At 44.0% G+C, this 17,581-nt stretch overlaps 1 protein-coding gene across 2 annotated transcripts; it reads left to right on the forward strand.

Annotated features, from left to right (window-relative positions):
- Positions 1-147: 147 nt before the first annotated feature.
- ghdc (GH3 domain containing) lies at positions 148-16,949 on the forward strand. Of its 2 annotated transcripts, none has more exons than XM_041872033.2 (11): positions 148-484; positions 749-1,048; positions 12,218-12,414; positions 12,640-12,834; positions 13,247-13,366; positions 13,558-13,855; positions 14,333-14,531; positions 14,987-15,058; positions 15,237-15,370; positions 15,714-15,802; positions 16,117-16,949. In XM_041872033.2, the coding sequence occupies exons 1-11, from the start codon at positions 361-363 to the stop codon at positions 16,336-16,338; spliced, it is 1,950 nt and encodes a 649-aa protein (XP_041727967.1). In that variant the 5' UTR covers positions 148-360; the 3' UTR covers positions 16,339-16,949. The 2 variants fall into 2 exon arrangements, with proteins under 2 accessions (XP_041727967.1, XP_041728023.1); XM_041872089.2 differs by having other exon boundaries at positions 150-271.
- The last annotated feature ends 632 nt before the right edge of the window (positions 16,950-17,581 follow it).

Raw genomic sequence — 17,581 nt, forward strand, 5'->3', positions numbered from 1 at the left:
GGACGCACGTGGCATTTCGGCAACTTTAAAAAACGACTTTATATCCCAGTTGTGCCTGACATGCGTATGTGCCCTCTCATTGGCTAGAATGGTCCCACCTGATCCCGCCTGCCTTCCATCTTTGAGGACATCTATTTCCATTGTTAGAGCGGCCACTCGACTATCTTGTCTATATAATATAACATCTTTGGTGACCGCTAGAAAACAAGGAAGTGATATTCTTGCTGCAAAACATCTTGCAAAAGTGAAGAATCCTAATTTTTTAACTTAGGTAATGGACTGGACAATGCTTTTCCATCCGTTAAAGTTAACAAATTGACCGTTTTAACGTGAACGAAAACCTTTTTATCTTATTTTGAAATGTTTTATGAGTTGATCAGTTCGATGGCTATTTGGGCAGGTATATTAATGCGCTCGAAATGGATTCGTTGTGTATTAGTCATTACAGTTCTCTCCATTATTATAGCCACTGGACAAAGTCTTGGTAAGCTACGTTATAATTGTTTGAAGTGAACCATTGTTTTGACTACGCCGACTGAACTGACAGCCTCGGTGATGTCTACGTACGCTTCCATGCTGATAGCCCTTTTAACGATGTGTTAATTAAACTTCCTGTACTTGATGAAAAATATCTTCTTAGCCTATGTTAAGAAACAACTTAATAGTTTATCGACTGATTCTTATGGATGTGTGTAGACGAACAGCGCTCTCGCGTGACCGATTCTGTGCTTTCCACTTTGTGTAACAGAGCTCCTCGGGATGCCGCGTCCTTTGCCCAGTGCCCTTGGAGTCCTGTCTTTGGGTGGAATGGCGCTGCTTTGGAGGGACATAAGCTCGAAAGTGAAAGGAGAGAACCGGACTTTGAGCAGTCTGCTAAGTCAGTATTTTGCCGTAAAGGTTGTGGGCTGGCTGGGTAAGCGGCAAAGATGGAAACTGGAAGCCGATACGCTGAATATACGGCAAGTCCAAGAGGAAACTCTTCTAAAGCGCCTGCGCAAGAACGCTGACACATGTTATGGAAAGCAGTATGATTTTAGCTCAATTAAAGGTAATCATTCCACGTTATAAGACACTTGCATAATGCGACACATTTGTTAACTTGCACAATATAGCCACCAATGACCATGCATGTTCTGGTCTCTCAGTATATTCGACCTCAACAAAAGCTTGTGATGTAACGTCGTTATGGCAAGTCAGTGATGTAACTTTTTGCTAAGTGATTGACTGCCTATGTTCTAATGGCATGATTGCGATAACTCACATCACGTTTCCTCAAATTGCAATAAATTGTATGAAGTAGACTAACCCAAGAATGTACTATTTTAAAAGTAGTGTAGGCGAGCCTACCATTACTAAAGCCTTTGCAGACTGTAAATCGGATTCAGTCTTTTACGATTATCACGTCTCGATTGTACCAATTTAAAAATAAGATATTAACCTGGCCATATTGTACGATTTGCGTCAGTTCTGTCGTCACATTCTGCGATTGGCTTGCGAGACTACGTCAGCCGATTTAGGCTACATCAACTGCAGCAGTGTATTTGAACTGTGCATGTGCTCCAGCAGGGCAGAGAAGGGTGCATTTGCGCCCGCAGTTCTGGGCGTTCCTGCATGTGGACATTCCTGCATCTGCAGGAACCTCTTTATACTTATATTGGTCAATTTTTAAGTTAGGACAGGCGTGAGGATGGGGCGCTCAAGTACAGTAGGTGGCATTAAAGCACAACGTTGGATGCCGGCCGCAGATTAACCCCACAGAAGATGGGGCGGGGGTGGGTGCGGGCAAAGGACAGTGTCTACTTGTGTATGGCTAGCTAGCTGTCCCCGCCCCTTCTTCTGTGGTGTTAATCTGTGGCATCCATTGTTATTGGCATCCAACGTTACGTTATTGTGCATTACCGCCACCTACTGTACTGGAGCGTCCCAGCCTCCCGCCTGTCCTAACTTAAAAATGTACCCCGCCTGTCGGACACTGTTTTCCCGCAGTTCTGTTAACGACGGTGAGGGCAGGTGTTTGGCAAGCGGGAGCGAAGGACACTGTCTACCAGTAGCGTATTAAATTGAAGTATAAAGAGGGGTTCCTGCAGATGCTGGAATTTCCACATGCAGGAACTCCCCGAATTTCAGGCTGCAGTCAGTCACCGGGATCTGCCAATAGTGTGCTGCGGGAAAATAGTGCCCGACAGGCGGAGGCGAAGGACACTGTCTACCGGGGTACGGCTAGCTAGCGACCGTTGTCACCCCACCACTTCTTCTGTGGGGTTTATAAGCGGCTGGCCTCCAACGTTATTGTGGATTAACTCCACCTACTGTACTGGCGCGCCAACGGCTTCCGCCTGTCCTAGTTAAAAAATCTACCAATCAAATTATAAAGAGGGATTACAGCAGATTCATGAATGCCCACATGCAGGAACGCCCTGAATTGCAGGCTGCAATTGCACCGTTCTCGGATTGCCTCACAACACCAGCCACATTACATGATAAAAGGCAAAATAACTTCTGACACTGCTAGAACTTTGTCGGAGCCTACGAACGCACGTACTGGTACTTAATCGGCAGACTTAGAGCCTATCACACTGAACGAGCCAAGATGTCTGACAATGGTTTACAACCTAAGAATTTGTCTATGACGTAGATATTTTGTGTGAGGCGGCAAAATTGTACAGTCTGCAAAGGCCTTGAGGTAGACTGGCTCTGGCAGACAAAACAGCCTAATACTCCATCTAAATGTGAATCGATTCTTGATTGCAATAAGGTTCTAGAAATATAGCCCTTTTCATATCACATCCAAATGAAATAATTTCACAAATGCAAAATATACTCTTAGTGTACTGGTTTTAACCGGCTTTATCACAGTTGCAGCCGACAGTATTTTTCAGTTACAACACATTTCTGGCGGCCTAATTCCATTACACACAGGTGTTCGAAGCATGCTAGATGTTAATGATAGATAGCTAATTAGCACAGGTGGATCGCCTCTGTCTTCCGTAAACACGTGCTGTAATATGGAGATATGGCCGCGTGGGAACACTAACCCTAAAGGCAAAGACTGTGCTAAGTGTGTGTAGTAATTTAACCTTTTTATTATGATTATTTCTCGCTGATATGAAAGATACCTTCATCAATAGGCGCTAAAGGTAGTTAGTATCTATGAATGGAGTAGAAGTAGGTGGCCTACTGAAGGACATTCTAGGCTAAATAGTTTGATTGCTGATAAGCTACTTTTCAGCTACTGCCTGGAAGTGTGTAATGCAAGAAATTAATCAAATTTTCCTTCATTAGTTAAACATCGCTTATCAATTCTATGTGGTCTGTCAATTAATGATTTGCCCTTCCAATACATTCTGACCTGTTTATCTAAACTAGATAACAATATACACTGAACAAAAAATGTGAACATGTAAAGTGTTAGTCCCATGTTTCATGAGCTGAAATAAAATACATTTTCCATATGCACAAAAAGCTTATTTCTCTCAAATGTTGTGCACAAAGATGTTTACATCCCTGTTAGTAAGAATGTCACCTTTGCCAAGATAATCCATCCACCTGACAGGTGTGGCATATCAAGAAGCTGATTAAACAGCATGATCATTACACAGGTGCACCTTGTGCTGGGGACAATAAAAGGCCGCTCTAAAATGTGCAGTTTTGTCACACAACACAATGCCACAGATGTCTCAAGTTTTGAGGGAGCGTGCAATTGGCATGCTGACTGCAGGAATGTCCACCAGAGCTGTTGCCAGAGAATTGAATGTTAATTTCTCTACCATAAGCCGAGGCGTACGTTGGAGGCCAACATTGTTTTAGAGAATTTGGAAGTACGTCCAACTGGCCTCAACTGCAGACCCATGGTGGCGATCGGGTTATGGCAGTGTTGTAGTATTCGAGACCGAGCGGTCTCGAGACCACATTGAGTGTCTCGGTCTTGTCTCAGTGTCGGATACATTTGTTCTGGGTCTTGACTCGGTTTCGGACAGTGAGGACTAGTAATTTCTTCCCGAGAAAAGCTGGAGTAAAAAAAACTCATAATTATCAGCTTCCATTCAGTCAGCGCGTAAAACTGCTTCACCAGGCAAAATATATATATATATATATATATATATATATATATACACTCCTTTCTTGAAACATTAATATCTTAACAGCCTTTATATCAATTATAGACATGTTTGCGCAGTGGCGAACCTATAGGCCTTCAGTGTGTGACAGGTTCGTGATTCTGAAAGCAACCGTAATACCAGCGCAATCATGTGGGAGAGTGCCCTTTTTGTAAAACACAAAGGGCCAGTGGTGTAGTGGAGGGTATAGGCAGGTATAAACCATATACCCACTTTTTTTTCAGTGGGCATTGCTTATACTCACTTCTTAATCCCTACTGATGCGTATTACATTTACATTTTAGTCATTTAGCAGACGCTCTTATCCAGAGCGACTTACAGACTGGCCCCCCGTGGGAAATGAACCCACAACCTTGACATTGCAAGCGCCATGCTCTACCAACTGAGCTACAGAGGTATCAAAGTAGTGTAGTGGAGGTATATGACTTATCAATTATGTAGTACAATAGAGAAGTCATGCTCAAAGTAGCCTACACGTGAAATATATTCACATGCGCTCCGCACACATACAGTGCATTCGGAAAGTATTCAAACCCTTCCCCTTTTCCACATTTTGTTACGTTATGGCCTTATTCTAAAATTGATTGAATACATTTTCTTCCTTATCAATCTACACACAATACCCCATAATGACAAAGCGAAAACCGTTTTTTAGAAAATGTTGCAAATTTATAAAAAATATGTAATACACTACCGGTCAAAAGTTTTAGAACACCTACTCATTCAAGGGTTTTCTTTATTTTTACTATTTTCTACATTGTAGAATAATAGTGAAGACATCAAAACTATGAAATAATACATATGGAATCATCTAGTAACCAAAAAAGTGTTAAACAAATCAAAATATATTTTATATTTGAGATTCTTCAAATAGCCACCCTTTGCCTTGATGACAGCTTTGCACACTCTTGGTATTCTCTCAACCAGCTTCACCTGGAATGCTTTTCCAACAGTCTTGAAGGAGTTCCAACATATGCTGAGCACTTGTTGGCTGCTTTTCCTTCACTCTGCCGTCCGACTCATCCCAAACCATCTCAATTGGGTTGAGGTCGGGGGATTGTGGCGGCCAGGTCATCTGATGCGGCACTCAATCACTCTCCTTGGTAAAATAGCCCTTACACAGCCTGGAGGTGTGTTGGGTCATTGTCCTGTTGAAAAACAAATGATAGTCCCACTAAGCCCAAACCAGATGGGGTGGCGTATCGCTGCAGAATACTGTGGTAGCCATGCAGGTTAAGTGTGCCTTGAATTCTAAATAAATCACAGACAGTGTTACCAGCAAAGCACCCCCACACCATAACACTTCCTCTATGCTTTACAGTGGGAAAAACACATGCAGAGATTATCCGTTCACCCACACCGCGTCTCACAAAGACATGGTGGTAGGAACCAAAAATCTCCAATTTGGACTCCAGACCAAAGGACACATTTCCATCCGTCTAATGTCCATTGCTCGTGTTTCTTGGCCCAAGCAAGTCTCTTCTTATTATTGGTGTCCTTTTAGTAGTGGTTTCTTTGTAGCAATTCGACCATGAAGACCTGATTCACACAGTCTCCTCTGAACAGTTGATGTTGAGATGTGTCTGTTACTTGAACTCGTGAAGCATTTATTTGGGCTGCGATTTCTGAGGCTGGTAACTCTAATGAGCTTTTCCTCTGCAGCAGAAGTATCTCTGGGTCTTCCATTCCTGTGGTGGTCCTCATGAGAGCCAGTTTCATCATAGCGCTTGACATTTTCCGTATTGACTGACCATGTCTTAAGTAATGATAGACTGTCATTTCTCTTTGCTTATTTGAGCTGTTCTTGCCATAATATGGTATTTTACCAAATATGCCTATCTTCTGTATACCCCCCTACCTTGTCACAACACAACTGATTGGCTCAAACGCATTAAGAAGGAAAGAAAACACAGTCACTTCCATCATTCTTAAATGGAATAAGTTTGGAACCACCAAGACTCTTCCTAGAGCTGGCCGTCTGTCCAAACTGAGCAATCGGGGGAGATGGGCCTTGGTCAGGGAGGTGACCAAGAACACGATGGTCACCCTTACAGAGCTCCAGAGTTCCTCTGTGGAGATGGGAGAACCTTCCAGAAGGACAACCATCTCTGCAGCACTCCACCAATCAGGCCTTTATGGCAGAGTGGGCAGACGGAGGCCACTCCTCAGTAAAAAGGCACGACAGCCCGCTTGGAGTTTACCAAAAGGCACCTAAAGGACTCTCAAACCATGAAACAAGATTCTGTGGTCCAATGAAACCAAGATTGAACTCTTTGGACTGAATGCCAAGCGTCACGTCTGGAGGAAACCTGGCACCATCCCTACGGTGAAGCATGGTGGTGGCACCATCATGCTGTGGGGATGTTTTTCAGCTGCAGACTAGTCAGGATAGAGGGAAAGATGAATGGAGTAAAGTACAGCGAGATCCTTGATGAAAACCTGCTCCAGAGTGCTTAGGACCTCAGACTGGGGCAAATGTTCACCTTCCAACAGGACAACGATCCTAAGCACACAGCCAAGACAATGCAGGAGTGGCTTCAGGACAAGTCTCTGAATGTCCTTGAGTGACCCAGCCAGAGTCCGTACTTGAACCCAATCTAACATCTCTGGAGAGACCTGAAAATGGCTGTGCAGCGACGCTCCCCATCCATCTTGACAGAGCTTGAGAGGATCTGCAGAGAAGAATGGGAGAAACTCCCCAAATACAGATGTGCCAAGTTTGTAGCGTCATACCCAAGAAGGCTTGAGGCTGTAATCGCTGCCAAAGGTGCTTCAACACAGTACTGAGTAAAGGGTCTGAAAATGTATGTAAATGTATTAAAAATAAAAAACTGAAATATGACATTAGCCAACATTTATAAAACCTGTTTTTGTTTCGTCATTATGGGATATTGTGTGTAGATTGATGAGGGAGAAAACTATTTCATCCATTTTAGATTAAGGCTGTAACGTAACAAAATGTGGAGAAAGTCAAGGGGTCTGAATACTTTCCGAATGCACTGTAGCCTAGTTTCAGCAGAATATAATCTGCAGGCAGCAAAAGTGTGCAGCTCTCAACTGGTTTTGGCATGGAGCAGCTAACAGAAGAATTACATCGGTAGCCGGTAGGGTAGGAAAGACGTTTCAACTTATGAGATCTACCAGTAAATGCTAACTAAGGCAACAATGGGTATACAAACCAGGTATTGAAAAAGTTTAGTCCGAAGTGTTGGTTAGTATGCTATTTGTGATGCGCAATTGTCATCATGCGCTGTTTGTGTCATGATTTATCTGGATTTGAACCTAAATGCAGACAACTACACCGAGCCAGAGAAGGTTTAACAGGTTTATTTACAAAGTTCAATTTGTCCAGGTTTCCAATAATAGGGGAAGAGCAAGTCCAGGTTTACAGGGAGGGTAACAGATCCAGGTTCAGAGCAGGTGTGGTACCGTAATGTCCTAGTGTCCGTGGTGAGTCCAAAAGGGAGGTCCGGTAGTGGAAAGCAGGATGGTGGTGGCAGGAGTGAAGCGGAGGCAGGAGTCAGGTTCCAATAATCTGTGGCACAGGAGAAAAGTAACTAGAACAGGCCAAAAACACAAAGGGCGAAAACAAGCAGGTTGAGTCAACAGCGAAACTAACATGGTCGTCTTGACTATGATCTGACGATGAGTGGCAAGTTTGACCGGGTCTTAAAGGCTGAGGTGATTATGGTGAATGAGCTGCAGCTGGAACCCTGACTCCCGCACACCAGACTTCACTCCTGCAATCAAGGACAGACAGAGGGGAGGGGGAGAGCAGAGAGAGAGCTACCTAGCAGCAGTAGGCCTAACAGTTTGCATCAGGGGATGGACATGGATGGGCCTGGGTGGACAGAGGCCCACCCACTGGGAAGCCAGGCTCTGACAGGCCCACCCAATCAGATTGAAGCATTGTTGTGGACTTAGACCATCAAATTTGTGTAGTTTTTCTATTACAAAAAGTGTAATTTTGAGAGTGAAAATCTGAGAAAAAACAAGAAACCCGCACGTTGCTCTTGCTAGTATCACTGCTCTTTATTAAGCTTTACGTATCGGCCTCAAGGCCTTCGTCAGAGCATTTGTGAGTGTTCACAACCTGCACCCCTATGTAGACACTGCTCCACCCACATCCGTTCAATGCATGAAAATCTGAAAAAAATGTATAGGAAAACATAGGATTTTTCACACAGGGTGCCTTTCCTTTGCGAGCCGTTTGGGAACTTTTGGGCAAAATTTTAGTATACCCCCTTCTCCAGGCACCACTACACCACTGCATTGGGCCGATGGAAAGATAGCAGTCACACACAGCATGATGTTAAAGGATAAGCAGTCCATAAACTCTGACATAATAAGCCAGTAGGTCCCAATCATAAGAATACAAAAACACAACCATTAAGCATTTCCCAATCTCAATTTACAACTATTACTTCCCATTGCTAAAAACATTTCACGTTTAGCACACAAATTAACCGGTGACCTAAAGTTTAAAGTGAAACTGACAGTGTTTTAAGTACTTTGCAGATATGAAACAAACAATCATGATTTCAGTCAAAAATATACAATTCCCAGTTTATGCCACAAAGCCAACTTTATAAGAGGTTTTAAAAAATAGGTTCTATTTGACTCAACGTTCCATGACGTACACTAAGGTAATGTTGGCAGAATAGATGGAGGCAGTTCAATACATGATTAATATAATTCACCAATACATTTCTTGGTAGTCCAAAAAATATTGCTATCAGGTTGCTGCCTCCATTTGGGATGCACTGTTTCAGTTTCAATGACTCAATATTCTGGACAAAAACATACGAATGTAACTAAGGCTGGGAATGTCAATACAATCAAACTAGCAAAGGCAATGATCACAAGTCAGTCATAACGTGGCTAATAGGCTAGTGTATCTATTTATATAGCAAGCTAAGAACACGGAGCCTAACGTTAGCTAGCTAGCTGATAGGAGGATGTCATGCCATTGGAGGAGTGGGTGAGTGACTGACTTTTTCCCCTCATCATTTTTCATTGGCTGTACACAGCTAGAGATGCAGGTGTCATTTGGTTAGCTAGCAAGAACTTGAACGACTGTTATACAGTTAGCATATCTCTTGCGTTCGCAAATTCAGTCTGGCTATCTACTCCGAGCGCAGAACAACTGATGAATTTACAAACGCGCAACACCTGCTGAATATGACCGGTGTCAGTAAACTTAGAGAAAAAAAAGTAATAGTTAGTCAAGAACGCTCTAGATAACATGTAAACAGCATAACCAGGTCAGCTACGGCAAGTAAAATGGTCAGTGAGGTGTTGTCTCATTTGTGTCTGGAAGTAGCAAGCTAGCCAACTTTAGCCAGTTAGCTTGGGTGCTTGGTTGGGACAAGCGTGCATTGGTAGGCAAGCTGCAGAAGGACGAAGAAGCTACAATTCCCCATCGTTTATCAGTACAATTTTGACGACCAACTAGCTGAAAAAGTTTGAGAGGGTTTATCTAATGTTCTTTCGTTAGATTTTAGCTCATCTTGCTCTGGCTACCATTAGTTGTAGATCTTGTTGATGTGCATAACTGAGAGTGAGAGAGAGCCTACCTTATCATGGTTGTTTGATCAATAGGACTGTAAACTTCCCAAATTATAAGATGACTCCCGTGGTTTTTACATATTTGCAGAAATCCATTCAGGTGTATTTTGTGGCTTTTGGCGAATGCGTTCTAATGATCTAAAGTCACGCTGTTGCAACTGCCTGTAAACACACAGTCCAGATCAAAGTGAATGATGGCAGGCCCGTGTAGCAAATGGCTTGTTTGTATAAAGGTCTACTGTAGCTCTGATTGGCTATAGCGCACCGGTCTGTGTAGACTCCGGTCCTGGACAAGACAGACGTTTTTATTTGGTTTTATTCACTGCAATGTCTATTAATTGTCTAAACGCACTGCCGCTTTCCCACTCTATACTGCTATAGAATTTTCACAAATGCCTAATTCCCAAACATTCTAAGAATTTTTGAAAACGTGAAAAGTGGTCGCTTGTCAGACCTCTTTTTTTAAAGTGTCATATTCTTCCTGGGGGTGTATATGAACAGATTTTAATACGATTTCATGTTGCTAAAATGCTGTCAGTTCCACTTTAAATGCAACAATGTTTCACACACAAGTTATTTTCAAAGAGATAGATAACAACAGCAAGCACGCTGCAATAAAAACACAGTTCCACTCACCAGATGATGATCATATTGAAACTTAACTTCTTGTTGAAAGTTATTCTTGAAAAGGGAGAAGTTAACAAATTAGCAACAACATCCTCTTTGATAACACCTGCGACAGCCGTTGCAAACTAGCCGACAACAAAAGCTAGCTTGCTAGACCATGGGAAAACTACTTCTCTCTATTGCGCAGTGACCTGTTGGCCTTCAAGAAGGCAGGAGTTTCCATACGTTTTTGTAAAAACGGTCCAGCTCATTAAGTCAAAATGTGATTGTTTGATTCCACTGTCATGGCAGATGCCTTTATCTAGCTCCTGATGGCCTAGGCAATGGCTGACTTAGCTAGCTAAAGTTATCTCCCCAGAGAACAGCAAATGAAAATCCTGATTGGATCTTTTTTTTCTCTTCAGTGTTGACGCTTTCCTTTCCAAAAAAACCCTGAAAAGATTAAATCAGAACATCATTGAAAATAATAATATTATAATCATTAGTTTATAAATCCTTAGCCCCTCTCTGAAAGGTGTAGAAGATCCATTGTTCCTCACTGTGTTTGGGTTAGTAAACATTTGTAGAGTGGCTCGATCTTCCCTAAGCACTATTCTGACTATCTAAAGAATCCATATGTTGTTCTGAAATATCAACACAGAAATTCTGGACATTGCCTCCCGAGTGGTGCAGCGGTCTAAGGCACTGCATCGCAGTGCTAGAGACATCACTACAGACCCGGGTTCGATCCCAGGCGGTGTCGCAGCCGGCCGTGTCCGGGAGACCCATGAGGCGGCGCACAATTGGCCCAGCGTCGTCCGGGCTAGGGGAGGGTTTGGCCGGCCGGGATGTCCTTGTTCCATCGCGCTCTAGCGACTCCTTGTGGCGGTGACTTTGGTCGCCAGTTGTACAGTGTTTCCTCAAACACATTGGTGCGGCTGGCTTCCAGGTTAAGCGAGCAGTGTGTGAAGAAGCAGTGTGGCTTGGCAGGGTTGTGTTTCGGAGGACGCATGGCTCTCCCGAGTCTGTACGGCAGTTGCAGCAATGGGACAAGACTGTAACTACCAATTTGGATATCACAAAAATGGGGAGAAAAAGGGGTAAAAAGTACATAATGGACATTTTGAACTCTTATTATGATGGTGAGTTGACCAAATTACAATCATGGTCTTGAATTGGACTCACATTTTTCTGGTCTCAGTCTCGGACCCCTTGTCCCCCTCCCGGTCTCGGTCATGACTCGGTCTCGCTTTAGGTGGAACACAACACTGGGTTATGGTATGGGCAGGCATAAGCTACGGACAATGAACACAATTGCATTTTTTCGATGGCAATTTGAATGCACAGAGATATTTTGACGAAATCCTGAGGCCCATTGTGGTGCCATTCATCCGCCACCATCACCTCATGTTTCAGCATGATAATGCACGGCCCCATGTCGCATGGATCTGTAGACAATTCCTGGAAGTTGAAAATGTCCCAGTTCTTCCATGGCCTGCATACTCGCCAGACAATGTCACCCATTGAGCATGTTTGGGATGCTCTGGATCGACATGTACGACAGCGTGTTCCAGCTCCAGCAACTTCACACACCCTTTGAAGAGGAGTGGGACAACATTCCACAGGCCACAATCAACAGCCTGATCAACTCTATGCAAAGGACTGTGTCGCGCTGCATGAGGCAAATGGTGGTCACACCAGATACTGACTGGTTTTCTGATCCACGCCCCTACTTTTTTTAAAGGTATCTGTGACCAACATATGCATATCTGTATTCCCAGTTGTGAAATCCATAGATTAGGGCCTAATGAATTTATTTAAATTGACTGATTTCCTTATGAACTGTAACTCATTAAAATCTTTGAAATTATTGTGTTTTATATTTTTGTTCAGTGTATAATTCAGACAATGTTCTGTGTCCTCAGACTGTGAGACTTTTCGTGCACGTCACCCGGTGACGACGTACGAGCACTACCGTGAACTGGTGGGGCGAGTGGCGGCTGGAGAAGAGAAGGTCCTCATAGCTGAGAAACCCCTTATCTTAGCCATGACATCAGGTACATCTGGGGCCAGCGCCATGCTACTGAGCACCAAGGACACCAACACAGAGTTCTTCCTACAGGTCAGTCAGTGGAAATTCTCCCTATTATCCCCAATTACTATTTTCCTTAGCTACCATTACTTGTTGCCATATGTAGCGGTGAAGTCAAAGCTTTCATCTATCCAATTCTAAATACTGTGCTTACACGAAGGGAGGATGACCATTTCTTTTGGTCATGGCTATGTGTGTGTTTGCGTGTTTGTGTGTGTTCTTGACACTCTCTCTGTGTGTGTCCCTCCACCCCAGGGCGTGGCTGTGTGTCTGGATGCCATGCGGCGTGCCTTCCCGGCTAGCGACAGCCTCCAGCGCACCACCAAGCTCTTCTACTCGCCCACCTTTCGCCAGTCAGAGGCAGGCATCCCCATTGGGCCTAACTCCTCCACCCCGGCTTCGTCGCGCCACATGCTCAACCTATACACCACACCCGCACCCGCCTTCCAGGTAAGGTTGGCACCAGGGTTGTGTTCATAAGGGCACACTGTAGCAAAATGTTTTGCAACGGAAATGAAATCGCTTTTCTTATTGGAGTTCATATAGTATGTCTTTTCCGTTTTCTTCGGTTTGATTTCCAATAAACAAGACCCAGTATAGAATAGTGCGTTTTTGTCAATTTTGTGAGACATGAAAATGTGCCTTCTGTGTTTGCCTTGGCTTTCTGGACATCCCCAACGTACGCATGCCTGGAGTGGCACAGGGTCAGCCACCGCACTGGAGTCAGTGCCTTTCTCAAGGACATAACGGCGGAAGAAACAGAATGCTGTTGTCACAGAAAACATATTTTTCAAATTGGAAAGTGTAAATATACTACTACGATAAACTACTACTATAATTGTGGTGCCAACCTCCCATCCAGGTGCCCAGTGAGAGAGACACCCTCTACCTGCACCTCCTCTTTGCCCTCAAAGACCCAAGTGTGGGCACCCTGGAGTCCAACTTCGCCTCCACTGTCTTTTATGCCTTCAGTGCCCTCCAGGTAGCTAGAGATAAACACACACACACACACACACCAGGATTGGGAAATATGGTTTACTATATTGTGTATAGACTGTATAGTTATACTCTTATGTAAAGAGTACATAGGATAACCCTCCATTGCAGCGCTCTTATTACTGTGTAATGATTTATATTTGACGATGCTATCTTCTAACCTCTCCCCTCCCCCAGGAGCGTTGGCAGGAACTGGTGGAGGACATCGAGCTGGGTCGGGTCAGCCCCGCTCTGGCCCTGGAGCCAGGGGTGAGGGCCAGCCTGGAGGGCCAGATGAAGCCAGACCCGGAGCGAGCCGCCCAGCTCCGGGCCCACTTCCAGCAGGGCTTCATGGGCATCGCGCGGCGCCTCTGGCCCCAGCTCAACCTGGTGCTGGCCGTGGACTCTGGGTCTAATCAGATCTATGGGGAGATGCTGCGGGAGCGCTACTGCCAGGGGGTTCCCTTCTACTCCCCCTTCTACGCCGCCACCGAGGGTCAGTGCACAGGAAACTCATCACCTTGTGACATCAAGAGTATACAGGCTTCATCTATTGAGAATGACAATGTAACGGTGGCCCTGTCTGTGTGTCTGTCTCTTACAGTGCGTGTGTGTGCATGCGTGTGCAGTAGTTGGTAGAAGCCAAAATGTATAGCAAAGACCATAACATAATCAGTGCTTGATTTAGACTAAAATAGGTGCCGGTACTCATTTTGAGTGCCTTATACTGTTTATATTTAGGTGCAGGAACTCCACAATACCTTTGAGCTAATCGGCTAAAGAGGTGCAGGGGCTCAAGCAGTAGTAAATCTGAGGTGCCAGTACTCAGCTCCGGTGAGCACCAACCCAAGTCAAGCACTGAACATAATTTAGACGGTACTACACGTGTGTATCTGTGTCTCTTTTATTTGTCTCTCTGTGTTCCTGCACTCTTGCGTTATATCTCTGTGTTAACATCCCTGTGCCCCTGCAGGTCTGATCGGGGTGAACCTGTGGCCTGAGGAGGAGCAGCGGAGGAGGTACTTGCTGTGTCCTCGCTCCATGTTCTGTGAGTTCCTCCCAGAGGCCAGTTTGGACCAGGAGATGCCAGAGAAACACACACTGCTCATGGGGGAAGTGCAGCAGGGACACAGCTACGAGCTGGTCGTCACCAACGCATCCGGACTCTTCAGGTAAAACATAATCGTACTTTAAAACATGCTAATATCAGGTATTTTGACTTCCATTGGTTTTTGGTTGCAAAAATCGTTACGTTTTATGCAGAATCAAAGTAACTTCAAACCAAGTTACTGAGCAAAGTCACAATCCCTTTCAGAGACTTTAGGATGATTTGGGCATGAGATTTCAAACTTGCTATTATTGTGTACATTGACTTCCATTGGTTTTTGGTTGGAAAATGCTAAAAAGTTAGCAAAAAATGGCAGTGGCTAAGTGTAAAAAAACCAACGTGTGGATTGCACTCTGTCCTTGTCCATAGACTGATTACAAGGTAGGGAAACAAATGTTACATTTTGTAATTTGAGTGAACTATCCCTATAACTGAAGCTCCTGCTTTTGTTAACCAAGTACTGCATTTGTGTTGGCTGATATGTGATTTGACAGGGATCTCTCTTTTTTTGTCTCATAGATATTGTATGGGAGATGTTGTAAAAGTGGTTGGCTTCCACAATCAGTGTCCAGTTGTAGAATTTCAATACAGGTACGGTACTGCATCCGGTGTGTACCTTTTCTGTACGTACGTGGGTGTGTGAGAATACCTGTGTGCTGATGGGTATAGATGCTAAGGGGAAGGTATTTGTGTGTGTGTGAGACAGTTCTAAAGTACTCTGTGTGTGTGCTCGTGTGTGTGCGTTTATATGCATGACCTGTGTGTGTAGGCGGGGTCAGATGCTGAGTGTGCGGGGGGAGAAGGTGTCTGAGGTGATGTTTCTGGGGGCTCTGAAGCGAGCCATCAGCCAGTGGCCCGGAGCTCAGCTAGTTGACTACTGCTGCGCAGAGAGTGCCATAATGGGTAAGATGGCTCTCTACTTGCTTTTGTTGTAGTGCCAATTGGTGTAGGGTGAAGTTGTTCCTAGACGCTGATCTTGGGTAAGTATTGCTTTTCCCCCACTAATGGTTAGTTAGTATTGGGGGAGGGGAAGCTGATCCTAGATCTGTACCTAGGGGAATCTTCACCCCCGAGTGATGCAATTCGGCTTTTGGCTGCCATGTATACAAAATACAACTAAACTGGTTTTATGGAAGCGTATGATTGGAAGTTCCCTCAGAGGGATTAGACTAATGAAAATATGGCATATTGTATGTGGGCTCCAGATTAATTTGTTCAATGGTTGATCACCATGTATCTGTTGCAGGAGAGTCATGTGGAGGTTCTGATCCTCACTATCAAGTGTTTGTGGAGCTAAAGGGGGTGAGGAACCTGACAGAGGAGCAACGCTACAAGGTAGGGAATCGTTTCTGTTCAGTTTCACTTGTTTCATTTCAATACCTGTTTTCTTCTTTCTGTTTTATACCAATGCCTAGAGAACTTGTTCCATAACTTGTTTTGGTTGTGGATGTATGATTGTGTGATTATGATGGAAAATAATATATTGCTCCTGAAATCCCTCCTATTTTGCCTCTTCTCTTTCTCACTCTCTAACTCCCTCTCTTTCACACAAACACACACACTCTATAATACTATCTTGCTTGCTTGCACACACATACAAACAAAACAAAAATACACACACACACACACACCCTGCACCTGTTCACCAGTTGGACCAGTGTGTCCAGGAGGACTCGGCCGTCTACAAGTCGTTCCGGTTCAAAGGCAGCATCGGACCAATGAGAGTGCAGATGGTGGCAGAGGGCGCATTCAAGGAACTGCGTAAACAAATGATGGCCTTCTCCAACACCTCGGCCAACACGTTCAAAATGCACCGCGTACTACGCAGAAAGGAGTACGCCGACTTCTTGTTAGGGAAGACCATCTCCTGAATGCCTGCTGAAAGGCATTATGGGAAGCATGTGTGTTATGCACTGCAACCGTGGAGAGGAATATTATTCTCTGAAAGGGAATGTCATTTGTTGACAGTCATTTTAGGAGACAGGCAATCTGTGGAAATGACGAATGATAACTATCGTTTGGTAACCCACTGAACAGCCACAGCAACAAGAATATTTAAAATCATGAGGATTTCTGCTTTCTTATAATTGACACCATCTGTGTGTTAGAAACAAAGTCCAACTGGTTGTCTTGTCAACATTCTCCACCCCTTACATGGTGGAAATCAGTATCTTTCCATCCAAACTTAGACAAAAGTATTTTGACAATAATGGAACAACTGATTGTAAATCCACAGGCATCTAATGCACACTCCTTCAGTGAAGATGATTTTCTTGCTCTTTTGGACAGTTAACCTGTGCTGGATAAACTTTACATACAATGTTTATGGACACTTAAGTTATTATAATACATTAGATTTTGCTTTGCCCCTATCTTGTCCAACTTCATCGACTGACTTTGCCCTTTCAACCTTGACAATTACAGACAAAATCCAGTCTTGTACAACAATGTTTATTTACAAATTAAAAGTGCTAACACTGTATTCTGTTCTTACACCATCTTACACCTCCACAACGCAGTCAAAGGGAGAGTAGTGAGAGTGGAGCTGCCACTTGGCCATCTTGCTAGAGGCCAGGGGTGTTTCAATTCCTGGAGGGCTGTTTGTCTGCTGGTTTTTGTCATTTCCTTTCAATTTGTGTCCAATTAAGACCTAGACATAGAGGGGAGTTCCTAACTAATCAATTACCTTAATTGATCAATCAAGAAGAAGAAAAGTGAAAACCTGCAGACACTCAACGCTCCAGGACTGGGGTTTGACACATGCTCTAGACCATGGCCCGGTTTCCCAAAAACATCTTAAGGCTAAGTTCATCGTTAGAACCTTCGTAGGAGCATCGTTTAATCCCCGAACTGTTTCCCAAAACCATCGTTAGTAAAGTTAGGTTAAAGGGTTAAGGTTTGGCGAAGGGTTAGCTAAAAGGATTAGGTTTAGGGGAGGCGTTAGCTAAAAGCATTAGGGGAAGGGTTAGCTAACATGCTAAGTAGTTGCAAAGTAGTTAAAAAATAGTTAAAGTTGCTAATTAGCTAAAATGCTGGAGTTGTCCATGATGAGATTCAAAACCTTTGGGTTGCTAGACGTTTGCATTATGTTATGCCACCCTACTTTAATTTTTT

Source organism: Coregonus clupeaformis, chromosome 1 (genome assembly GCF_020615455.1).
Source record: "Coregonus clupeaformis isolate EN_2021a chromosome 1, ASM2061545v1, whole genome shotgun sequence".
In the NCBI taxonomy this organism is placed as follows: Eukaryota; Metazoa; Chordata; class Actinopteri; order Salmoniformes; family Salmonidae; genus Coregonus; species Coregonus clupeaformis.